Source organism: Heptranchias perlo, chromosome 9 (genome assembly GCF_035084215.1).
Source record: "Heptranchias perlo isolate sHepPer1 chromosome 9, sHepPer1.hap1, whole genome shotgun sequence".
In the NCBI taxonomy this organism is placed as follows: domain Eukaryota; kingdom Metazoa; phylum Chordata; class Chondrichthyes; order Hexanchiformes; family Hexanchidae; genus Heptranchias; species Heptranchias perlo.
In genome coordinates, this window is record NC_090333.1 from 49,005,334 (window position 1) to 49,032,105 (window position 26,772).

Consider the following 26,772-nt stretch of genomic DNA (forward strand, 5'->3'; position numbering starts at 1 on the left):
CAATTGCCCTTGAGAAGGCGGTGGTGAGACGCCTTCTTGAACCGCTGCAGTCCGTGTGGTGAAGGTTCTCCCGCAGTGCTGTTAGGAAGGGAGTTCCAGGATATTGACCCAGCGACGATGAAGGAACGGCGGCATATTTCCAAGTCGGGATAGTGTGTGACTTGGAGGGGAACATGCAGGTGGTGTTGTTCCCATGTGCCTGCTGCTCTAGTCCTTCTAGGTGGCAGAGGTCATGGGTTTGGGAGGTGCTGTGGATGGTACACACTGCAGCCACTGTGCGCCGGTGGTGAAGGGAGTGAATGTTTAGGGTGGTGGATGGGGTGCCAATCAAGCGGGCTGCTTTGTCCTGGATGGTGTCGAGCTTCTTAAGTGTTGTTGGAGCTGCACTCATCCAGGCAAGTGGAGAATATTCCATCACACTCCTGACTTGTGCCTTGTAGATGGTGGAAAGGCTTTGGGGAGTCAGGAAGTGAGTCAGTCGCCGCAGAATACCCAGCCTCTGACCTGCTCTTGTAGCCACAGTATTTATATGGCTGGTCCAGTTAAGTTTCTGGTCAATGGTGACCCCCAGGATGTTGATGGTGGGGGATTCGGCGATGGTAATGCCGTTGAATGTCAAGGGGAGGTGGTTAGACTCTCTCTTGTTGGAGATGGTCATTGCCTGGCACCTGTCTGGCGCGAATGTTACTTGCCACTTATGAGCCCAAGCCTGGATGTTATCCAGGTCTTGCTGCATGCGGGCTTGGACTGCTTCATTATTTGAGGGGTTGCGAATGGAACTGAACACTGTGCAATCATCAACGAACATCCCCATTTCTGACCTTATGATGGAGGGAAGGTCATTGATGAAGGACATTGCCCTGAGGAACTCCTGCAGCAATGTCCTGGGGCTGAGATGGTTGGCCTCCAACAACCACTACCATCTTCCTTTGTGCTAGGTATGACTCCAGCCACTGGAGAGTTTTCCCCCTGATTCCCATTGACTTCAGTTTTACTAGGGCTCCTTGGTGCCACACTCGGTCAAATGCTGCCTTGATGTCAAGGGCAGTCACTCTCACCTCACCTCTGGAATTCAGCTCTTTTGTCCATGTTTGGACCAAGGCTGTAATGAGGTCTGGAGCCGAGTGGTCCTGGCCGGAACCCATACTGAGCATCGGTGAGCAGGTTATTGGTGAGTAAGGACCGCTTGATAGCACTGTCGACGACACCTTCCATCACTTTGCTGATGATTGAGAGTAGACTGATGGGGCGGTAATTGGCCGGATTGGATTTGTCCTGCTTTTTGTGGACAGGACATACCTGGGCAATTTACCACATTGTCGGGTCGATGCCAGTGTTGTAGCTGTACTGGAACAGCTTGGCTAGAGGCGCAGCTAGTTCTGGAGCACAAGTCTTCAGCCAGGATGTTGTCAGGGCCCATAGCCTTTGCTGTATCCAGTGCACTCAGCCGTTTCTTGTTATCACATGGAGTGAATCGAATTGGCTGAAGACTGGCTTCTGTGATGGTGGGGATATCGGGAGGAGGCCGAGATGGATCATCCACTCAGCACTTCTGGCTGAAGATGGTTGCAAACGCTTCAGCCTTGTCTTTTGCACTCACGTGCTGGACTCCGCCATCATTGAGGATGGGGATGTTTACAGAGCCTCCTCCTCCCGTTAGTTGTTTAATTGTCCACCACCATTCACGACTGGATGTGTCAGGACTGCAAAGCTTTGATCTGACCCATTGGTTGTGGAATTGCTTAGCTCTGTCTATAGCATGCTGCTTCCACTGTTTAGCATGCATGTAGTCCTGAGTTGTAGCTTCACCAGGTTGGCATCTCATTTTTAGGTATGCCTGGTGCTGCTCCTGGCATGCTCTTCTACACTCCTCATTGAACCAGGGTTGATCCCCTGGCTTGTTGGTAGTGGTAGAGTGAGGAATATGCTGGGCATGAGGTTACAGATTGTGCTGGAATACAATTCTGCTGCTGCTGATGGCCCACAGCACCTCATGGATGCCCAGTTTTGAGCTGCTAGATCTGTTCTGAATCTATCCCATTTAGCACGGTGATAGTGCCACACAACACGTTGGATGGTATCCTCAGTGCGAAGTCGGGACTTCGTCTCCACGAGGACTGTGCGGTGGTCACTCCTACCAATACTGTCATAGACAGATGCATTTGCGACAGCTAGATTGGTGAGGACGAGGTCAAGTAAGTTTTTCCCTCGTGTTGGTTCGCTCACCACCTGCCACAGGCCCAGTCTGGCAGCTATGTCCTTCAGGACTCGGCCAGCTCGGTCAGTAGTGGTGCTACCGAGCCACTCTTGGTGATGGACATTGAAGTCCCCCACCCAGAGTACATTCTGTGCCTTTGCCTCCCTCAATGCTTCCTCCAAGAGGTGTTCAACATGGAGGAGGACTGATTCATCAGCTGAGGGAGGGAAGTAGGTGGTAATCAGCAGGAGGTTTCCTTGCCCATGTTTGACATGATGCCATGAGATTTCATGGGGTCCAGAGTCAATGTTGAAGACACCCAGGGCCACTCCCTCCTGACTGTATATCACTGTACCGCCACCTCTGGTCAGTCTGTCCTGCCGGTGGGACAGGACATACCCAGGGATGGTGATGGAAGAGTCTGGGACGTTGGCTGAAAGGTATGATTCTGTGAGTATGGCTAAGTCAGGCTGTTGCTTGACTAGTCTGTGGGACAGCTCTCCCAATTTTGGCACAAGTCCCCAGATGTTCCCCAGAGGAGGACTTTGCAGGGTCAACTGGGCTTGGTTTGCCTTTGTCGTGTCCGGTGCCTAGTGGTCCGATGCCGGGTGGTCTGTCCGGTTTTATTCTTATTATGACTTTTTTTTAGCGAGATTGTACAACTGAGTGGCTTGGCCTTTTCAGAGGGCAGTTAAGAATCAACCACATTGCTGTGGGTCTGGAGTCACATATAGGCCAGACTGGGTAAGGACGGCAGGTTTCCTTCCCTAAATGGGTTTTTACAATCCGGTAGTTTCATGGCCACCATTACTGATACTAGTATTCTTATTCCAGATTTTATTTAATTAATTGAATTTGAATTCCCCTGCTGCCGTGGCGGGATTTGAACTCATGATTCCGGATTATTAGTCCAGGCCTCTGGATTATTAGTTCCAGTAACATAACCACTATGCTACCGTACCCGAATCAAATAGCATAGATGCATTTAAAGGAAAGCTAGATAAGCACACGAGGGAGAAAGGAATAGAAGGGTTTGAAGTAGGGAGGGAGGAAGCTAATGTGGAGCATAAACGCCAGCATAAACCAGTTGGACCGAAAGGCATGTTTCTGTGCTGTAGACTCGGTGTAACTCGATGTAACAATGTAAATTGCTTTGATTGACAATCTCCATACATGGATGCCTCCGTTATTTCAAGGTAATTTTCTTTACTCATCTTTCACTTTTCTGAGGTCACTTTTATGCAGATAGCTCTCAACCTTTCCTGAGTACATGGCTCCCTCCCCTGGTCATGGACATACAATGGCCATGCATGCCTCCTGCTTAATCCTCTGGTTATTGGTGGCTTGCCTTTCTGCACTGCACAGAACATTCTTCCATGTCTTGACACTATTAATTATAACCAGCAAATCTTCAGCTGGAAATCAAGGCTTGTGCTGTCTGCATTGTCACTCCATTTCACTACAAAATCACACATTCCATAGCTGAAGGGGTCCACAATTTTTATGGGTTAAGTAGCTATTTAACTAAATCAGGTGCATTTTTGCAAGTACTTTTGAATTGGCCACTCAGTGCACTCTGACGCACACAAATTTCCAGAAAGTGCACAGAGGAAAGCTGGACATGCCTGACGGTATAGTAAAAATAGGGCAAATAATTTAATACCCATTAAATGCACTGAGGAATCTCATCCTTTGCAGTTTTAAGCAACGTTACTCAAGATATTAACAAAAATAGATAGTTATAAGGTTTTTTTTTGTTTTTTAAGTGTAGTCTTTTTCTTTTTAAGATATTTTCCCCTTTCCTTTTGCTGGAGTCTTCCTGTGCCAACTGTATAGAACTTATGTAGAAGTTTGGTTAGACCACATTTGGAGTATTGTGCACAGTTCTGGTTTCCATATTATAAAATGGATATAGAGGTACTGGAGAAGGTGCAAAAAAGATTCACAACGATGATACCAGAACGGAGAGGATATACTTATCAGGAAAGACTGAATAGACTTGGGGCTCTTTGCTTTAGGGTAGACGTAAAGAAAATGTTTCCACATGTGGGGGAGTCCAAAACTAGAGGTCATAAATATAAAATAGTCTCCAATAAATCCAATATGGAATTCAGGAGAAACTTCTTTACCCAAAGGGTGGTAAGAATGTGGAACGCGCTACCACAAGAAGTAGTGGAGTGAATAGCATAGATACATTTAAGGAGAAGTTAGATAAGGAGAAAGGAATAGAAGGATATGTTGATGGGGTTAGATGAAGTAGGATTGGAGAAGGTGTGGAGCATAAACACTGGCACAGACCAGTTGGGCTGAATGGCCTGTTTCTGTGCTGTAGGCTCTATGGGGGGGAATTTTAACCCTCCCCCCAACCCAGGACGGGTGGGATAGTGGCCGGGGGGATTAAATTTGTTAAATATGGGAAATCCGACCCCAACCTGCTCCAAACGCGCCTGGTTCCGGTTTAACCGGGGCGGGTTAGGGGTTGGGCGAGTAACCCGCTCTTGAGAGGCGGGTCGGTATTTATAATATGTTAATGAGGCTCCGTGCCTCAGATTTTATCAGCCATTTGGATTTAACACCACCAGCACGGGTTTCCCGGGGCTCAGGAAAACTGATGGCTAATGGGAGTCGAGAACTGCTGGATCCAGCAGTTAAGTGCTTTTCCAGCACTGCTTCTGCACCAGGAGGAGCAGGAGTGCTTCCCCCGGCTCCTTAAGCAAACCTGCCGCGATCTTCAAACCCCCCGGCGATCCGATCTCTCCAGCCTTCAAGATCCAATCTCGCCCCCCTCACCGCGATCTTCAGACCCCAACGCGATCCGATCTCTCCCCCCTGGGATCTTCAGTCACCCCCCCTCCCCCCCCCTCCCCACCACCGTGATCCGATCTCTCCCCTCGGGATCTTCAGACCCCCCCCCCCCCAACGATCCGATCTCTCCTTCCCTTCCGGTCCGCTGCTGCAGCTTTGTACAGCAGGCTTTCCCATCCAGCAGCCAGCCAGCCTCTCAATCTGGCTGACTGCCGGGCAGGAAGTAAAATAACTCTAATGATGTCCTGTTGTTAATTCGGCAGGACCTCGGCCTTCCCCGTATTTCCGGGGGCCAGGCGCCCCTGCTCCTTCCCCGCCTCCCCATAAATATTGGAGCCTAACTAATTATAGAATCATAGAATGGTTACAGCCCAGAAGGAGGCCATTCAGCCCATCGAGCCTGTGCCAACTCTTTGTAAGAGCAATCCAGTTAGTCCCATTCCCCCACTCTTTCCCCGTAGCTCTGCAAATTTTTTCTCCTCAAGTATTTATCCAGTTGCTTTTTGAACACCATAACTGAATCTGCTTCCACCACCCTTTCAGGCAGCGCATTCCAGATCATAACCACTCACCGTGTAAAAAAAGTTTTTTCTCATGTCGCCTTTGGTTCTTTTGCCAATCACCTTAAATCTGTGTCCTCTGGTTCTCCACCCTTCCGGCAATGGGAACAGTTTCTCTTTATTAATTTTATCTAATCCCTTCATGATTTTGAACACTTCCATCAAATCTCCTCTCAGCCTTCTCTGCTCTAAGGAAAAAAACGCAGCTTCTCCAGTCTATCCACATAACTGAAGTCCCTCATCCCTGAAACCATTCCAGTAAATCTTTTCTGCACCCTCTCTAAGACCTTCACATCCTTCCTAAAGAGCGGTGCCCAGAATTGGACACAATACTCCAGCTGTGGCCAAACAAGTGTTTTATAAAGGTTCAATATAACTTCCTTGCTTTTGAACTCTATGGGCTCGATATTACCAGGGCTGCGGGTTCGCGGCGGGGAGGGGGGCGATTGGGCGCGTGGGTAATGCGCCCGGTGAAATCAGTCTGCCCTGCGCGCGATCGCAGCCTAATTGGATCCACTTACCTGGTCTTCCGGGTTCCCCGCTGCTGAGCTGCGCATCGGGCGGACTGTGCATGCACAGTAAACTCGGTCAGCTGGAGGAGCTCTATTTAAAGGGGCAGTCCTCCACTGTCTGATGCTGCAAGAAATAGGAAAAATTACAGCATGGAGCAGCCCAGGGGGAAGGCTGCTCCCAGGTTTAATGATGCCTCGCTCCAGGTATCATTGGATGGGGTGAGGAGGAGGAGGGGGAGGACAGAGATCTTCCCCCCCGGCGAGCGGGAGGAAGCCGCCTGCCTCTGCCACCAAGAAGGCCTGGCTCAAGGTGGCAGAGGAGGTCACCTGCACCACCAACCTATCGCGCACCTGCAAGGAGTGTTTCTCCCAGTACGGGAAACAGTCCCAGTTGTTTGTAAAATCCCACCCCTCCTAATATAACAGATCAATCAGGTCTGTAAACGACCTGAAATAGCAAGATAAATATTGTTAAGTGGCACCCCGCCGGCTTTAATTGCCTGCGGGAGTCCCACATGCAGGGGCTGCGTGCGCACGTCGGTGCGTCTGTGGGGAACCCGGAAGTCTGCGGGTTGGAGCCGGGCTCCCAACCCGCTCTGGGATTCCCCGATTTTCAGAGCCCCCCCCGCCAGGAACGTATCCGATAGAGGGTGCTAATATCGGGCCCTATGCCTCTATTTATAAAGCCCGGGATCCCGGATGCTTTTTTAACCGCTTTCTTAACCTGTCCTGCCACCTTCAAAGATTTATGCACATATACCCCCAGATCTCTCTGTTCCTACGCCCCTTTTAGAATTGTACCCTTTAGTTTATATTGCCTCTCCTCATTCTTCCTACAGAAATGTATCACTACACACTTCTCTGCATTAAATTTCATCTGCCATGTGTCTGCCCATTCTATCTGCCTATGTACTCTAGAAGTCTACTACTATCCACCTCCACTGTTTGCTACACTTCCAAGTTTTGTGTCATCTGCAAATTTTGGAATTGTGCGCTGTCACCCAAGTCCAAGTCATTAATATATATCAAAAAAAGCAATGGGTTGTACCCACCCCTAGGGAATGCCACTGTATACTTCCTCCAGTCCGAAAAGCAACCGTTCACCACTACTCTCTGTTTTCTGTCACTTAGCCAATTTCGTATCCATGCTGCCATTGCCCTTTTTATTCCATGAGCTTCAATTTTGCTGACAAACCTATTATGTGGCACTTTATCAAACTCCTTTTGAAAGTCTATATACACTACATCAACTGCATTGCCCTCATCAACCCTCTCTGTTACCTCATAAAAAAACTCAATCAAGTTAGTTAAACACGATTTGCCTTTAACAAATCTGTGCTGGCTTTCCTTTATTAATCTACACTTGTCCAAGTGACTATTAATTTTGTCCCGGATTATCGTTTCTAAAAGCTTCCCCACCACCGAGGTTATACTGACTGGCCTGTAGTTGCCGGGTTTATCCTTACACCCTTTTTTGAACAAGGGTGTAACATTTGCAATTCTCCAGTCCTCGGGCACCACCCCCATATCTAATTCTACGTAATTGAAAGTGCAGGCTTAGGGGTGAATCTTCTTACTCTAGATTATTTTGGTTGCTGTATCTTAAGATCACTGTCATGGGTGAGTCCCAACTCTCCATACCTCTTGTCTTGAGTTCTAGGTAAGCTTTCACTGATTTGCCTAAGGAAAAGGATCAACAAGTCCTGTTTGGCAATTGCTATTAGGTACTGGACTATCATGCCGTCATAAGATCTCAATTTAGTCTTGAAGCAGTGGAACATCACATCAGATGTTATTTTTAGTTTAAGATATTGTGTGAATTTATTAAGTAAACAATGAGAAAACAAATAATCCAACAGTGACAAAATAATTATATATTTACAAGAGAAAGTCTTTTTAACACAAACTAATAAAAGAGATGCAATCTATTACTAAGCTTTTCATTTATAAATGTAGTTCTTTTCTTACAATCTTTTTTTGACTACGGGAATTTGCTAGTCTGCATTATCTTTTCCTGTGAAGTTTCCAATTGTTCAACTGATAACTATACTTAACAAACAGATTCAGCTACTTTTATATCCTTTCACTGGTTGCCATGGCTTATTTGGATTTTTCATAATTGATTGTCGGAACGAAAATAATTTGCTGTCAGGCATGTAACTGAACAAATCATACTGTCTGTTTTGCTCAAAGTTAGTTTGGTTGCTTTCCTGAAACTTACAGAAGCACTTTGAACTGGCCTTGCAACATAGGTACTTTTAAAATGAGCTTGCTACAGGGATCTGAACTGCAGTTGTTTTTTTTTAATTGCTACATACAGTAACCAGATTTAAACCTCAGGCATCTGCTATAGATTTCCCACAGACTAAGAATTGGGAACTTAGCCTGGGTTGGATTGCAAGTGTGAATCCACAACTTATCTGTATGGTTCCATTGTACTGTGCCAGCACCCCACCAGAGAACTGTGATCCGATCCTCTTTTCTCTCCCCTCCTCTTCTCCCGCTCATCCTATATCAGTCCCCCTGCCCCCATCACTTTCTCCCTCTTCACCCTCCCTCTCTCATCTCTTCCTTTCCTCCTTCACTCCCCGCCCTCTCCTTCCTCCCCATCCATCTCTGTCCCTTCCCCTCCTACACCCTGGTTCATTTATCTCCCTGCCTTCTGACCCTGCTTGACCTGAAAAGTGACCTTGTCCTTAACTTCCCATGTTCAGTGCCACGGGAGATCAGCTAGTAATTTTATAAACCTCTAGAGACAAAGGCTAGGATTCTCCTCCACAATCCTGCCTGATTTCTGGTGGGGTGACAGTGGAAATTGAGGTAAAATTCAGGTGGTGAGGCCTTCCGCTGCCTCACCGCCCCAACCGGGATTTGCCTGCCCCCACCCTCTATGGGACCACCTCTGGCCGCTCTTTCCCTGTGTACTGGTGAAAATGTCAATGGGGGGGTGGGCCGTGTCCCAAAAGGATTTCTCTCCCATCTTTCCTACTTACCGCTGCTTCCAGGATCACTACGTGGAAGGTAGCATTGGCCTCAGGAGGCAGTGGTAAAGGCCCCAGTTTCCTCTAATGAAGGGAGAGAGCCTTGTAGTGGCCTCCTTACCCTTCAATTTGGGCCCAGCGCTTATCTAGTGAAGGCCTCCTTCAGTGGGTGTCTTGATGCCATCGTCAGGGCACTTCTGGCCCTTTAAGGTTCCTTACCACCTCTTCTGGTGCTGCAGCAGTATCCCTGCTGCAGTACTGCTGCCATTTTATGCCCTCGCACTAGCAGGCTCCCTCTTGGCGGTGGGAATCCTGGCTGGAGCTCAATGGAAAATGGGTTGGTTGGGGTGGATTCAGAGGGGCAGGAGGAAGTCTCATTCCGCTGGAACTCTGCGCTGAAGAGGAGATTCCCGGCCCAAATTTCCTCGTGGCTTTCTCTGCACCACTGGAAATTGTTCCACTATCTCAAGTTTCTCCTTATAACTATAATTTCTCATCCCCCTCATATCAGGTGAATTTATGGCTTTATTGTCCTCTCTTTAAGTCTATCCTGGTACAATCTATCCTTCATACAGTCTATCCCGTTGTACACCACTGCTCAAAGTCCAGTCTGTCCCATTCTACACCACTGCTCAAGGTCCAGTCTGTCCCGTTCTACACTATTGCTCCTCTTCAAGTCTGTCCCATTCTACACCACCCCTCAAGGTCCAGTCTATCCCATTCTACGCTACTGCTCAAGGTCCAGTCTATCCCATTCTACACTACCGCTCAAGGTCCAGTCTGTCCCATTCTACACCACCGCTCAAGGTCCAGTCTGTCCCATTCTACACCACCGCTCAAGGTCCAGTCTGTCCCATTCTACACCACCGCTCAAGGTCCAGTCTGTCCCATTCTACACCACCGCTCAAGGTCCAGTCTGTCCCATTCTACACCACCGCTCAAGGTCCAGTCTGTCCCATTCTACACCACTGCTCAAGGTCCAGTCTGTCCCATTCTACACCACCGCTCAAGGTCCAGTCTGTCCCATTCTACACCACCGCTCAAGGTCCAGTCTGTCCCATTCTACACCACCGCTCAAGGTCCAGTCTGTCCCATTCTACACCAATGCTCAAGGTCCAGTCTGTCCCATTCTACACCATTGCTCCTCGTCCAGTCTGTCCCATACCACACCACTGCTCAAGGTCCAGTCTGTCCCATTCTACATTGTTCCTTTTCCAGTCTGCAACATTGTGCCTCATGTTATCCCACACCATTGCACCTGGCCGATTCTGCCCTATTCTACTCTGCAGCTCCAGGCAGAAGTGGTGTTTAACTTGTGGGAACCGCATGCAAAGGTTTGGTTTTGGAGCTCCTACACTTTACGGGACAATGATATTAAATTCCACCTACTTAATCTGGCATATTTGCAGTAGGTAACATGAAAATAGTTGACAAAATGATATGCGATAAATAACACAATATTAAATGACATCAAATGATTGTAAAGACCTTGAAACACCACTGTTATTTCACTATATCAGCCCTATGACAACTCAGAAACGAGCTTTTTGTACTTTAGCTGCAGAAAAGTCTTGTATAATATCTGAGTAGTCCAGCTTCTGACAAATTTCAAGTTCAATCAACATCTGTCAGGCTATTTAGACGCTCTTGTGAAATAATTGACCTTAAATAGTTGCTTATCAATTTCAAGGACTTACACAACACCAGGTTATAGTCCAACAGTTTTATTTTAAATCACAAGCTTTCGGAGCTTTGCTCCTTTGTCAGGTGAGTAACGAAGGAGGTAAGCTCCGAAAGCTTGTGATTTAAAATAGAACTGTTGGACTATAACCTGGTGTTGTGTAAGTCCTTACATTTGTCCACCCCAGTCCATCACCGGCATCTCCACATCTTATCAATTTCAGTTAGGAACAGCTTCTTTCGCCTGTTGGAACTGCCACAGGCAACGTCAACATTAATCTGAACACAATACAGAGATGTTGGTCTTCATAATCTCAGTGATGTAACAGGAACACCGATGAAGTTGTACTATTTGAGGTATTGATATGGTGGGTGTCAGGACTGGGTCAGATGGAATGAGGGACGGGAGGGATAGTTGAGAAGAATCTCTCCTCAATAATTTGTTGCCTTGCAGCTCACAGTACTGCTGGGCCGTACTCTTTCACTGCATCCGTCGATTCCTCGTCCTCTGCTTTATCTTCCTGCTCCACTTCTTCCTCCTCAAGCAGCTCCAAGGCAACTCCCCTTTGTATAGCAAGATTGTGGAACATGCAGCAAATGATTATGAATCTTGACACTCGCTCTGGGCTATACTGAAGGACTCCTTCTGAGCTGTCCAGACAATGGAACTGTTGTTTCAGGATGCCAATGATTTGCTCAATCAGATCCCTTGTTGCTGCATAGCTCTCATTATATCGGCGCTCTGCGTCTGTGCCCGGATACCTGACATGATTCATGAGCCAGTTGGTATGGGGATATCCCTTGTCCCCTAGCAGCCAGCCTGCCAATGAATGGTCTGGGTAAAGCAGAGCAGGTTATTGAGGACTGGCACAATATGAAAGCGTCATGACTATTGCCAGGAAACCGGGCACAGACCTGCATGACTCGCTGCCTGTGGTCACAAACAAGTTGAACATTAAGCGAATGGAAGCCCTTTCTGTTGAGAAACAGTGCTGGTTCATGGAGAGTACGCAGGGCTACATGCGTGCAGTCTGTGATGCCCTGCATCTGCATTCTTCCTGGCTGTCTTTGTGATGTAGCATTCTGGAAGAGAATTTCTTTGCCGTTTTGAATGTATTTCTAGTGCATAATTGTGACAATTACATTTCGTGGCAGGAAAATCAGGCAGAAGCTGCTCCCCTATCGAGTTCCCTCATGTTTCTTGGCTCTTCCCACAATCCGCCCACCGAGTCCTGAGTGTCCTCATTTACTTATACTATAATGAGGGCCGGTGACAATGCAGCTCTGAGTTTCCTACTTTTACAAAAGCAAAAAGCACTCAGTAATTTAGACTGAAAATTATATGGTGCAGCTGTTCCCATGATCAGCTGAGACAGGCAGAAATGAGGGGGTTAGCTTTGACTTTGGGTGATGGTATAAAATGGGTGATATCAATTCAGCCACCCGTTATACATCTCTCCTGATTTTCATTTCCATTGACTTCATCCATTGAAATTCAGCTGTCCCTGACCTCCTCAGGTAAGAAAATCATGTCTACTGATGGCTTCTTAGTGACAAAGCCTACTACCTGATCCCATGGATAATAATCCCACTAAGAGTGGCCTGAATAGCACTAGAGGAGTGCTACAAGATTGGGGTCTTAAAGACACGCTTTCACTGCCTGGACAGGTCAGAAGAGCCTTTGCAGTATGCTGCAGACCGTGTGTCACGCATAGTTGTAGCCTGCTGTATCCTTCACAACTTTTCCATACAAAAAGGCTGGTCTTTGACATTACTGGGAAGGAGAGCATCACGCTGGCCTGCAATCAGAGGTGAAGTATCAGCCTGCTAAAGTTGGGAAAAGGGTTTTAGGATTGTGCATGTAAGTAATTTTTGCACTCCATTAGATTACGCCTGTTTTACGCCAATCAGTACTCCAATGGATATGCAAATGAGCTGACCCAGGAAACCCTTGTGTAAATACCTCTCCAGAGCACAGGCGGTACAAACCTTTGTCCATTGGTGCAAAAAAGGTGCAACTTATCGTTTGGAAATTCACTCTCTCTGTTTCTATATACAAATGTAAACAATTTTACAACACCAAGTTATAGTCCAGCAATTTTATTTTAAATTCACAAGCTTTCGGAGGCTTCCTCCTTCGTCAGGTGAACGATGTGAAAATGAAATCCTCGAGATGAAATCGCATTTATAATTCACAGAACAATGCTTGGTGAGTACAGACAGTTTTTTCAACTGCCCGTTGCCAAGGCAATCAGTGTGCAGACAGACAGGTGTTACCTGCCAGGTCTCACAGAATATACAAATCACCAAAAAAAAACAACAAACAAAAAAAAACAGAGATAGAGAGGTAGAAACATAGAAAAGACAGCAACTGACCCGTTATATTAAAAACAGATAACATTTGTTCGCTGGTGGGGTAACGTGTAGCGTGACATGAACCCAAGATCCCGGTTGAGGCCGTCCTCATGGGTGCGGAACTTGGCTATCAATTTCTGCTCGACGATTTTGCGTTGTCGTGTGTCTCGAAGGCCGCCTTGGAGTACGCTTACCCGAAGGTCGGTGGATGAATGTCCATGACTGCTGAAGTGTTCCCCGACTGGGAGGGAACCCTCCTGTTTGGCGATTGTTGCGCGGTGTCCGTTCATCCGTTGTCGCAGCGTCTGCATGGTCTCGCCAATGTACCATGCTCTGGGGCATCCTTTCCTACAACGTATGAGGTAGACAACGTTGGCCGAGTCACAGGAGTATGAACCATGCACCTGGTGGGTGGTGTCCTCTCGTGTGATGGTGGTATCTGTGTCGATGATCTGGCATGTCTTGCAGAGGTTACCGTGGCAGGGTTGTGTGGTGTCGTGGACGCTGTTCTCTTGAAAGCTAGGTAATTTGCTGCGAACGATGGTCTGTTTGAGGTTGGGTGGCTGTTTAAAGGCGAGTAGTGGAGGTGTGGGGATGGCCATAGCGAGGTGTTTGTCCTCATTGATGACATGTTGAAGGCTGCGGAGAACATGGCGTAGTTTCTCCGCTCCGGGGAAGTACTGGACGACAAAGGGTACTCTGTTGGTTGCGTCCCGTGTTAGTCTCCTGAGGAGGTCTATGCGATTTTTTGCTGTGGCCCGTCGGAACTGTCGATCGATGAGTCGAGCGTCATATCCCGTTCTTACTAGGGCGTCTTTCAGCGTCTGTAGGTGTCCATCGCGTTCCTCCTCGTCTGAGCAGACCCTGTGTATTCGCAGGGCCTGTCCATAGGGGATGGCCTCTTTGACGTGGTTAGGGTGGAAGCTGGAAAAGTGGAGCATCGTGAGGTTGTCCGTGGGCTTGCGGTAGAGTGAGGTGCTGAGGTGCCCGTCTTTGGTGGAGATTCGTGTGTCCAAGAAAGAAACTGATTCTGAGGAGTAGTCCATGGTGAGCTTGATGGTGGGATGGAACTTGTTGATGTTATCGTATAGTCTCTTTAGTGATTCCTTGCCGTGGGTCCATAGAAAGAAAATGTCGTCGATGTATCTGGTGTATAGTGTTGGTTGGAGGTCTTGTGCAGTGAAGAAGTCCTGCTCGAACTTGTGCATGAAAATGTTGGCGTATTGGGGTGCGAATTTGGTCCCCATGGCTGTTCCGTGTGTTTGGGTAAAGAACTGGTTATCGAAGGTGAAGACATTGTGATCCAGGATGAAGCGGATGAGTTGTAGGATGGCTTCCGGAGATTGGCTGTTGTTGGTGTTGAGTATTGATGCTGTCGCAGCGATGCCGTCATCGTGGGGGATACTGGTGTAGAGTGCCGAGACGTCCATCGTGGTGAGAAGTGTTCCTGGTTCAACTGGTCCGTGGGTACTGAGTTTTTGTAGGAAGTCTGTAGTGTCGCGACAGAAGCTGGGGGTTCCCTGTACGATGGGTTTCAGGATGCCTTTGATGTATCCAGAGAGGTTCTCACACAGGGTTCCGTTGCCTGATACGATAGGACGTCCGGGTGTGTTGGCTTTGTGTATCTTTGGGAGGCACAGGTATTTACTCAACCTGTACACAAGATGGCTCTGTTCTAGCAATCTACATTTCAGTTAGCAGTTTCAGTGTAGCAATTCATCTTGCTAGTCCTTACTCAAAGGTGAAGATCTTTGGCTCCATTCTTATAATAATGAGCCTGTCTATACTTACACTGCACTTTTTTAGCTACAGTGTGAAGTTTTTTGTAAATGCTATACTCATTAAGGGATTAGTGCTCTGGCACTCACAGGTCAGGTATAGCAAAGCTGCCCTTTACTCTGTACCGACAATGTGCCTTGGTCGCAACTGCAGAAGACCACTCCTAGAATCTGAACTTTAAATGTGTATCAGTCATCAAAATGAATCTGGCAATACAGTGCTGCATTGTATTATCAACGTGCAGTGCCATTAAGTGGTGTGCTATGAGATTAGGGTCTGTTTTACATAATCTTTTGGGTTATGCTCTTGTATGTAATCTGAGTGTTTTATATTTAGAGGTGTAACCCAGGGTGTAACAATGGCACCCCATATGATCTGAACTGGATATTGTGTCTTTCACACCTACGCTCCTCCAATCTTTTCAAAGGTGAACTGAGAAACACTTGGTAAGATGAGACCAGCTACGAATTGTTAACCTGCTTATTTCATAGATAGCAAGTGAACATACAGTCATAGCAAATTCCATTTAACTCAATCTCACTTCTCTCCTCAAAACAATAATGAAAATAATAAGCCTTGCACCCTGGCCCTTTCATGGGCTGACTTATTTGTTTTTCGCGAGACCTTTCTTTCAGACTGCAAAAACTGACCGCCTGGATTTTTAGCTTCCGGTTCTAGGTTTCAGGCCTATACAATGCAGTCACTTGCTAAAAACATGTCTGCCCTTTCGGAAGGATAAGAAGAAAGGAAAAGGTGGTGGGGTAGCTCTGTTAATAAAGGATGAAATTAGTACAATAGTGAGAAATGATCTTAGCTCAGAAGATCAAGATGTCGAATCAATTTGGGTGGAGGTAAGAAATAGCAAGGGTAAGAAATCACTGGTAGGAATGGCCTATAGGCTCCCTAACAGTAGCCACACTGTAGGGCAAAATATAAATCAAAAAATAATGGGGGCTTGTAAAAAAGGTAATGCAATAATCATGGGCAATTTTAATTTTCATATAGATTGGACAAATCAAATTGGCAAAAGTAGACCTGAGGATGAATTCATAGAGTGTATTCGGACTGTTTCTTAGAACAGTATATTGTGGAACCAACCAGGGAACAGGCCATTTTAGACCTGGTAATGGGTAATGAGACAGGATTAATTAATCACCTCAAAGTAAAGGATCCCTTAGGAAACAGTGATCATAATATGACAGAATTTCGCATCCAGTTTGAGAGTGAGGATCATGGATCTAAAACTACTGTATTAAACCTAAATAAGGGCCATTACAATGGTATGAGGACAAAGTTGGCTAAAGAGGACTGGGAAAACAGATTAGAAGATATGACAGTCAATAAGCAGTGGCAGACATTTAAAAAGATATTTTATGGCTCTCAACAAAAATATATCTCAGTAAGGAGGAAAGACTCCTCGAGGAGGGTGTACCAACCATGGCTAACTAAGGAAGTTTAGGATGATATCAAGTAAAAAGAAAAGGCATACAACGTGGCAAAGATTAATGGTAAGCAAGAAGATTGGGAAAACTTTAGAAATCAGCAAAGGAGGACCAAAAAATAATAAAGAGGGAGAAAATAGATTATGAGAGTAAACTAGCAAGAAATATAAAAACCGACAGTAAGAGCTTTTACAAGTATATAAAACGGAAGAGAGTAGCTAAAGTAAGTATAGGTCCTGGTGCAGAAAATAATCAGTAAGGCTAATGGAATGCTGGCCTTTATATCTAGAGGACTAGAGTACAAGGGGGCAGAAGTTATGCTGCAGCTATACAAAACCCTGGTTAGACCGCACCTGGAGTACTGTGAGCAGTTCTGGGCACTGCACCTTCGGAAGGACATATTGGCCTTGGAGGGAGTGCAGCATAGGTTTACTAGAATGATACCCGGACTTCAAGGGTTAAGTTATGAGGAGAGATTACACAAATTGGGGTTGTATTCTCTAGAGTTTCGAAGATTAAGGGGTGATCTGATCAAAGTTTATAAGATATTAAGGGGAACAGATAGAGTGGATAGAGAGAAACTATTTCTGCTGATTGGGGATTCTAGGAGTAGGGGGCACAGTCTAAAAATTAGAGCCAGACCTTTCAGGAGTGAGATTAGAAAACATTTCTACACACAAAGGGTGGTAGAAGTTTGGAACTCTCTTCCGCAAACGGCAATTGTTACTAGCTCAATTGCTAAATTTAAATGTGAGATAGATAGCTTTTTGGCAACCAAAGGTATTAAGGGATATGAGCCAAAGGCAGGTATATGGAGTTAGATCACAGATCAGCCATGATCTTATCAAATGACGGAGCAGGCACGAGGGGCTGAATGGCCTACTCCTGTTCCTATGTTCCTATGTCCCTTGGAGGATGAGACTGGGGAAATAATAATGGAAAACAAGGAAATGGCAGAAGCATTGAACAGATATTTTGTATCTATTTTCACAGTAGAAGACAGTACAAGCATACCAATAATAGTAGATAATCAAGGACAATGGGGAGGGAGGATCTAAAAACAATCACTATCACTAGTGAAAAAGTACTAGGCAAACTAATGGGTCTGCAGGCTGACAAGTCCCCTGGACCCGATGGCTTGCATCTGAGGGTCTTAAAAGAAGTGACTACAGAAATAGTGGATGCATTGGTTGTAATCTTCCAAAATTCACTAGATTCTGGAAAGTCCCAGCGGATTGGAAAACCGCAAATTTAACGCCCCATTCATGAAAGGAGAGAGGCAGAAAGCAGGTAACTATAGGCCAATTAGCCTAACATCTGTCATTGGGAAAATGCTAGAATTGATTGTTAAGGAAGTAGTAGCAGGATATTTTGAGACTCAAAATAAAATCAAGGAGAGTCCACATGGTTTTATGAAAGGGAAATCGTGTTTGACAAATTTATTAGAGTTCTTTGAGGATGTAACGAGCAGGGTGAATAAAGAGGAACCAGCAGATGTAGTGTATTTGGATTTCCAAAAGGCATTCGATAAGGTACCACATAAAAGATTACTGCACAAGGTAAGAGCTCATGGTGTTGGGGGTAATATATCAGCATGGAGAGAGGATTGGCTAACTACCAGAAAACAGAGAGTCGGGATAAAGGGGTCATTTTCAGGATGGCAATCTGTAACTACTGGGGATCAGTGCTGGTGCCTCAACTATTTACAATCTATATCAACGACTTGGATGAAGGAAACAAGTGTACTGTGGCCAAATTTGCTGATGATACAAAGTTAGGTGGAAAAGTAAGTTGTAAGGAGGACACAAAGTGTCTGCAAAGGGATATAGATAGGTTAAGTGAGTGAGCAAAAATTTGGCAGATGGAATATAATGTGGGAAAATGTGAAGTCATCCACTTTGGTCGGAAGAATAAAAAAGCAAAATGTTATATAAATGGAGAAAGACCACAGAAGCTGTGGTAGAGAGGGATTAGGGTGTCCTCATACATGAAACACAAAAACTTAGCATACAGGTGCAGCAGATAATTGGGAAGACAAATGGAATATTGACCTTTATTTCAAGGGGGGTGGAGTATAAAAGCAGGGAAGTCTTGCTACAACTGTACAGGGTGCTGGTGAGACCACATCTAGAGTACTGAGTACAGATTTGGTCCCCTTATTTAAGGAAGGATATACTTGCATCGGAGGTGGTTCAGAGAAGGTTCACTAGGTTGATTCCGAGTCTGGAAGGGTTTTCTTATGAGGAAAGATTGAGCAGGTTGGGCCTATACTCACTGGAGTTTAGAAGAATGAGAGGAGATCTTATTGAAACATATAAGGTTCTGAGGGGGCTTGACAGGGTAAGTGCTGAGAGGATGTTTCCCCTTATAGGGGAATCTAGAACTAGGGGGCATAGTCTCAGAATAAGAGGTCGCCCATTTAAGACGGAGATAAGGAGAAATTTCTTCTCTGAGGATTATGAACCTTTGGAATTCTTTGCCCCAAAGAGCGGTGGAGGCTGAGTCATTGAACATATTCAAGGCTGAGTTAGATAAATTTTTGATCAGCAAGGGAGTCAAAGGATATGGGGAACAGGCGGGAAAGTGGATTTGAGGCCAGAATCAGATCAGCCATGATCTCATTGAATGGCGGAGCAGGCTGGAAGGTCCAAATGTCCTACTCCTGCTCCTATCCCTTATGTTCTTATGTTCCTTTTTAACTCTTGATTCTGGTCCCAGGAAGCAGAGGGGTTGTGTCTCTGACACCTTCCTGTGCAGGATTTGCCAGCAGGCTTGTCAACCAAGCCAATTACCCTCTATCCCAGGAGTATATTCTTCACAGACACCTGATGCCATACCCACATGAAAAGAATCGACCTCATCAAAATGGGTATGAATATTTGTTTGGCCAACTGATGAGATGATGAGTTGCTTAATGTCCCAGGTCATCCTGCCTAATGGGCTTAGAATGAAACAGTAGATCCTCATTATATCAGTTTGAAATAGGCTGTGAATTGTGACATCTCTGAAATTAGCTCATCTGGCTTTAATAAACATTTCCCAGTGCCTTTTAGCCTGTGACCTTCCTTTTTAAACCTGTGTAAATTTGCTTAGTTTTAAACATAACCTGTGAACATAACTCATTCCCATGAGGAAAAAAAGGATCAAAAGTACCACAATTGGCAAGTAGAATACAGGTTCAATTCCCTCTCCTCTCCCCCTATACAGGATGGATTCCCTATCTCACCATGTCACATGGGGAAGTCCTGAACAGAGGCTATGTGCCTCCTTGCAAAGGAGAGTGCCATTCCAAGGTTGCTACGCCTGCTTCTTGACAACTTGGTAGAGGCCTGATGACAGCATGCTGCCTGCCCATCCTCTCAGATATAGATGTTGCATGACCATTAGAGAAAGTCTAAGGATAAATAACCTCAACATCAGCGTTAAAGAATTTTTGACCCATGCTAGCCCAGTTTTGCTAGTTTAGTTATCCAATTTATATCTCTGTAAATTGTAATCCACTTCATTATGTAGCCCTTGAACTTGATGCTCTGATTTGTGGCAGGAAACTAATATTTACCTGGCTGGCACAGAAGAGGGTTATATTCATAAGTGTTCATGCTCCTATAATGAACAATTCCTAGAAACCTACGGAGTCCACCAGGTATGTGACAATGGAAATACAAAATTCAACTTAGCTCTAACAATGATTCAGTTAGTAAATGTACAGCTTATGTGGAACCGAATAATACAAATCAGGACGGTCCCAGATCCGCTGTCTGTGCTAACTCAACAATGGTGGCAGGAGGGCTGCCACCATTGGCCTCTAATTTCCTTTATGGACCTTCCAGACTTTAGCTCTCTTTTCTCATTTATTCGCAGGATGTGGGCAATTGTGGCAAGGCTGCATTTATTGCCCATCACTAGTTGCCAAGAAGATGGTGCTAGTAGTATCCCCTAGTAGTCCTCCATATTTTTATTGCAATCCTATGTTTTCTGCTCAAACTTCATTTTATGTCCCTCCTAACAAAGTTACTTTCATCCTGTTGTTCGTATCTGATACTATAGACTAAAAATGACTGTTGACGATATGAAGAAACCAGACAGGTGGGCAGTTAAAATGCCACGGGTTACATAGCTGCCGGAAAGCTGCCTGGATCCCACCATTTCCGATTTTAATGGATGCTTCTTGACAGGCGGCTAAGCTAATGGAGTCCTAATTCACATATGTTCATTGGGGTCTGACGACGTCACGGGCCCCGACAGCGATTTTTAACTTTGGCCCGGGCGTGGAGGTTGTGCTCCTCTGTGCCCCAAAAGAAAGGTTTAGGTCACTCCTGCCCCAGACTCACCCCCCACCACGAGACCCTCCTGGTACCACCTTCGCCACATTTACCTGAGTGCCGGCGGGTGGCTAAAGGCTGCCTTATATTCCGGAGGCAAACATCCACTTCTCACCCACCTCTAGCCCAGAAGAGGCATGAAGTGCACTGGCGCCATGTCACTGAGGCCCGACGGTTAAAATCACTGTGCCTCATACTGCTGCGGGAGAGCGGGAAACTAACTGAAACCATCGGTTTCCCAATGGAAACAAGCTGGCAGTTAAAATCCTCCCCCCCCCCCCCCCCACCAATGTATTTGTTTGACCTTTCTCTATTGATGCCCCCGTTAAAAAGGATGGAGAAATGTCATTAAGTGGTCATTCGTTAATTTTGCCAGCAGTCGTGTTTCTTGAGATACCTTCATTCTATTGTTAATACTGCATGCGGTATGTGGTCATGTGGTCTATGTCAATTTGGAATTCTAGGCAAATGAGAATGATGTCCAGATTTTGATTCAAAATGGAACAGCAGCAAATGAAATGTAATAGCCCTGAAATTCTGTGGGGGTTCTACCAGCCTCCCACCGTATCTCCCACAGAGACTGGCAGAAACCCCAGGGAAATTGTGTGAATGGATGTTTTCAGCTGCTTTTCAGCAGAGTTTACCTGGTCTCCCACCAGAGATACAGAGGGAGACTGATAGAATCCCTTTGGAATTTCAAGGCCAATATGTTTTTTTCTGAGACCAAAGCACCTTTAATTGCCAGATTGACATTTTGAGTTTTACAGTAACTGCATTGAAAAGTAGATTGCTTACTCAGTAATTACCACAGCCATTTCCGATTGACCTGTCTAGGCAGAACTAGCTACTTAGAACACTGTAGTTAATGATGCTAAAAGCTACAATGCACACAGATTATATAATAAACGATGAGTACAACAACAATCAAAAAATTATATGGCTCATTGGGTAAATGCTGCTCTGCTCTAGCACTGGGACATATAGATTGGGAGGGTCTCCGGTTCAGTGCTTGATCTGTGATAAGTTAGCTGAGCTCAGCCAGGGAATATTACAGTTGTCCTTAGCATTACTAGACAAGGGAGGAAAAAAAATGGCCAGGGCTAATGTCCTGATTGTCGTCCAGTAATGCCTACCTAACAGGTCTCTGTAGACATCAGGCAAGGATGGGATTGGGCTGAGCTGCGGTGCCCTCACAGTCAAATAACCTGCTGACACTCGCTGTCTAGGCTAACACATGACTTTACCCCAGTAGGTGTTACTATCTCCAGGAATGGAGGGACAAGAAGAGAAAAGTCAAGTTTTAAAGATTACAGTTTCTGCATTCCCTCAATTCTTCTTAAATTCACTCTGCTGTTTGTCACCAATTGAGAGAATAGGTAACAGGGCTTGTGCACACTTCTACTAGGAGCTCAAATGCAGAAAGACCTGAATACTGATACATTAGGAAGAACTCACCAGGACTCATGAAATCATAGAGCTGTTAATAACTGTTAGTAGAAACCTGTGAGGTCATTTCAGTAAATGAAATATGACCTATTTGCGTGAGAAACCTGCGTGAAGGGCCACAGCCTATAGTGCTGGACAACACCTAAGCTGAAAACAGTAATGGAGAGGAGTAGATAGTTAGGTAACACCAAAATTGGATTTTAAAAGTCTTTAAATTATAGAAGGAAGAGAAAACTGAGGGAGGTGAGGAGCTCCACAGTTTTGAGATGCTGGAAACAAATCAGTTAGAGTTGAAAACGATGCACTGAGTCTTGACTTCAACACAGGGAGAATGGAGGAAGAAGGAAGAGTGAATAGGGCTACATATTCTTAGCTTAAGAGGAAAAAGAGAAGAATGTTCAGCAGAGTAGTCACCATCATCATGTCAAATGTAATAACTATTCTTCATGACGACTACACACTGTATCTATTATGTTTCATTTCAAGGGCCCAGTGTATAAAGTAACATGGTCACCATTTTCTTTGGATACTTTTCTGAGCTGCTCTGCTGACTGGTCCATTCATGTATGGAGTCAGGAAATACTGAAACCAGTTCTCCGCTTTTCTTCCACTATCACGAAGGCTGTGCACGACATCATGTGGTCACCAAAGTCCGCCACTATGTTTGGAGCAGTGAATGAGGACAGAGTGGAAATCTGGGACCTTGGTGTTAGCATGTTAGTATTTCCCTTGCCTTTTCAAATCTTACACATTGAGAGTTGCTGTTAACCTTGGATAGATACATTTCCCAATGGCCCAGTTGGTAAAGGCACCACCTGGTATCGTTACTAAGACATTCAGACCAGAAGGTCTTGGTTTTGACTTTTAGTCTGTGCTGTGTTAGCTAAGCTCAACCAAGAAAGCAGTTGCAATACTACATTTGGCCTTAGCTGCCTGGTGACTGGGGAAGGGGGGGGGGGGTGCGGAGCTGGTGGAAATCAGCCAGAGTTCCCATTTCTGATCAATATCATGATTTCTATCCAGTGAGCCCTGTTGGAAAGTGGACTGCATGGACATCAAGTGATAACAGGGATTGGCTATGATGCCTATCACTGTCAAAGACCCTGTTAATAGTCACTGTCTAGAGTCACACATGAAGGGTAGATGCTTGGGTGAGGTACTGGAGCACTGCTGGCATCTGTGGAACCATATCCTAGCAAAACTTCAGGAGAGGAGGTGAGAAATTGGAGAAAAAACAACCTTAAGCATTGTACAATTTTGGTGAGTTCCCAACTGCACCAAAGGGAGCCTGCCACAGGAGGGGGGAACAGGGAGGAAAGTTGTTTTTGCTGCAGGACTCTGGTGCCGGAGCAGCTTAAAGGGGCCTGTTACCACCTGGTCATCAAGAGGTATGGAGGCTACTGGCCAAATCTATCAGTGGAGGAAAGTATATTGATCACCCTGTGATCTACGGCACTCACTGGGGAGGCACCCTTGGAATTTAAAATCTATTCTCCAGCCCTAACATTGGTGGATGCCAATAAAATGCTGGCATGAGTAGCATCCGGCATCACTACGGCAGTAATTGGAGCCAATCGTGATTAGTGGATAGTGATAAAAGGCTTGGAATTCCGGGGTCCATGCTCTGCTGGCAGAAGTGCAAGAGAGCAGCACTCCCAACTGTCTGGAGACAAAGAGGCGGAGCCTGTTCCAAATCGGGATGGGCAGCTCACATCTGTATGGTGTAACAGAGGCACGCACACTGACTCCCAACTGGGAAATTGGACTGGGCCATGCTGTGATTTCCTGAGAATGAAAGAACTTGCATTTATATAATGTCTTTTATGTTCTCAGGACATCCTAAAGTCCTTGACAGCTGTTCAATTATTCTGAAGTTTAGTCACTGTTGTTATGTAGGCAAATACAGTAGCAAGGTCCAACACATGTATATGTAGCTTTAAAGGTTGGTAAATCGCACATAAAGTGTGGCTCACCATCTGGTTTGAGATTTGTGAAGGATTGGACAGAAACTCCACTGACTTTCATTCTCCATTATTCACCTTGGTCTGAATAGTGGGATAGAGATCAGTGATTACAAATCCATGAAATCCATTTGTGATCAAATTTAATTTTTAAAAATTAGATTGCAGAATTCATATTGCATACATTTCAGAGTCCATTCCTTTGTAGTAAGCACAAAGTTACAAGAACAAATAACCAAAATATTCATTCTTTTGCTCATTTTGCTAATACATCCTTTGGCAGATTGGATCCTGTTGTTATCTGCCCAGCCAACGAAGGGTTAAGTCTGTCTACCTTACTTTTTGCTAAAAACACGGACTGCATGCTCATCGGTGACAACAGTGGACAGGTCATCGTATACGAGCTCCATAATATGCCCGAGCATCATGACTCCGTAAGTTACATTTTGGAGACAGTACCTTACAGCATCTTATGAATTTCTCTCTTCTCACTGTAATGTCAAATAATGATAGTGCCTTTATCTTGTACATTAATAACTTTGTTTATCTTGGATAGTCAGTGTTTCTTATGGATTTGGTGTGCCAAATTTCTGGGACCAATGTTGATTTTCCACATAAATGTTCCCACATATATACATACAATAGTCAAATTTATCAACAGTAGACAAATTCAAGCTGAGATTTTCAGTTGCGAGTTATACACCCGAGACGTACTCTCACAGCAAAACATAATTCTGGGTAAAAGTAGCAATCTGAATTGTCACATGGGTACAAGGAATAAGTGTCATTAATATAAGGGGCAATTCTGCACTCTTGCACTCACACTTAGGAACGGCACTTGACAGAAGAGTGAGTCACTCCAACCTGCACTCCCTTTGCATGCGGCTTCCTCGCTGGGAGCACGAGATAACAGAATTACTACTATAGTCTTTCCTTTTTCTTATTTTGTTTTTCCCTCTTCAGCATGGAGCAACACAAAGATCTAGGAGTGCAAAGGCCTGATTTTAACTTGGGGCAGGAATCATGGGTGCGGGGGCCAAAGCGGGTGATGAACCATCTGCGAGCCCCCACCGGAGCGCGAGGCCCGGAAGATTTTAACTCCTGAGTTTCATTTGCCCGACTCTGACTCCTGCCCGAAACCGGCGGGAATGATGTCCATCACCGCGGGCTGTCCATCACTGCTGTAATCACGTGGGGAGCTCGCAACTGAGATTCAAATAAGGCCCGACTGCCAAAATGGTTCGGACCTCAGACTAATGATGTTGTGTGAGCGTTTGCCCTACCCACCGCTTGCCCGAAAATTGCCTGGACTGGAGTTAAAATCTACCTTATTTCAACTTCCTCAAGAAGGTTGGTCAGGAGGATATTCCCCTTCTGAATCCATGTTGGTTGTTGTTCACTGTGTTATCATGCATGTAATCCTTATTTACCCCAATGATTTTGCCCAGTATTGAAGTATGACTAGTCTGTAGTTTCCTGTGTATGTTTGTTACAGTTTTTGAAAATGGACACTCTGTTCGCCTGTTTTCAACCTATTGGACCTCCCCAGTGTTCATCGACTCTCTAATAATAACTATCAATGCCTGACATCTCTTCCCTTGTCCCTTTCTTAGTAATCTGGGATAAATACCATCCACCTTTGGGGATTTTTTAGTTTTGAGCCTTTATACTTTAGCCTGAAGTCTAGGACTTAAATCTCATTTATATCACATGGTGACTTGTTTTCTCTTCCATTCACAGATGTCTCTGCTAAATAGCATCATTACGAGCACATTGGCCAGCCAGCTGATCAGCGATGCTCACAAAGATTCAACGGATGAGCCCATAATTAATATTTGTGATATAATTGAGTGATTTTTTAAAATTTAAGATAAAACCGAAGAGGACCTTACAATTGTTAAATTCATAATTTTGAACGTTACTGCATATATTAAATAATATTGTAAATAAATTGACTGTAATTTTTGAAGCGTTTTCATAATATACTAAATTGCTGGTTATATTCTCGAAGACTATTATGTAGCACTTTTTCAGCTCGATTTTACTCTATAATGATTGTAATCTGTTCTTTTTCATATCATATAAACAGGTTAAAAAGTTCCTATGTTAACTTATGCCTTGAAGAATATATCAGACAGCCATTATTAACGTACAAAGCACCCATGCACAAAGCAATCTGTTATGAGCAGTTTACACTGCCTTTACAACCAAATTCAAACCTTCCTAGGAGAATATTTATTTTATTCTGTGAAGATTCATCCAATTCACAATTTATAGTGGGCCAACAATAGCTTGTTCAAGTCACAGGAAACGTCTGTAGTTTACATTGATGCAGCTACTAGCTATTTAAATCAATGAAACAATCTGATCTAGGATGAAAATCCCTTTTGGTCTCTTGAACAGCAGCTACCATCTAAACTGCAACAAAACAATTAAACTTCATGATAAACACAGAAAAATACTTCTAGGAACTTCCATAAAACTGGTTATTTCAAACCCATTCACAGCCTTTGCCAAGGTAGAAGGGGCCAGGAATTAAGAGGTGTCAGGCAAAAAGTGAAGGGAAAGGAAACCCCATGTGTAGACTTGAGTCCATGCTGGCTGCTGAAGTGGAGCTAGTGCTACGTGAAGTGTTTGCAAGGAAGAATGCCTTCTGTGACACTCTAAAGCACCTTCGCCGAAGATCATATTGCAGCATGCCTGATTGAGGGGGAGACAGGCATGAGGCCACA

The 26,772-nt window shown here is 45.1% G+C and overlaps 1 protein-coding gene across 5 annotated transcripts in view; it reads left to right on the plus strand.

The window, feature by feature from the left end:
* The window catches only part of dnai4 (dynein axonemal intermediate chain 4), a 116,433-nt gene extending 90,323 nt beyond the window's left edge, over nucleotides 1-26,110 (plus strand). Inside the window, exons 15-18 of one of the 5 annotated variants that reach the window (XM_067990370.1) lie at nucleotides 19,856-19,954; nucleotides 22,701-22,795; nucleotides 24,324-24,474; nucleotides 25,781-26,110. In XM_067990370.1, the coding sequence (XP_067846471.1) occupies nucleotides 19,856-19,954; nucleotides 22,701-22,795; nucleotides 24,324-24,474; nucleotides 25,781-25,894 (459 nt within the window). In that variant the 3' untranslated portion in view covers nucleotides 25,895-26,110. Of the gene's footprint in view, nucleotides 1-19,855; nucleotides 19,955-22,565; nucleotides 22,796-24,323; nucleotides 24,475-25,780 lie in introns of all 5 variants that reach the window. The other 4 variants (XM_067990368.1, XM_067990372.1, XM_067990369.1 and 1 more) reach the window with 4 other exon arrangements.
* The last annotated feature ends 662 nt before the right edge of the window (nucleotides 26,111-26,772 follow it).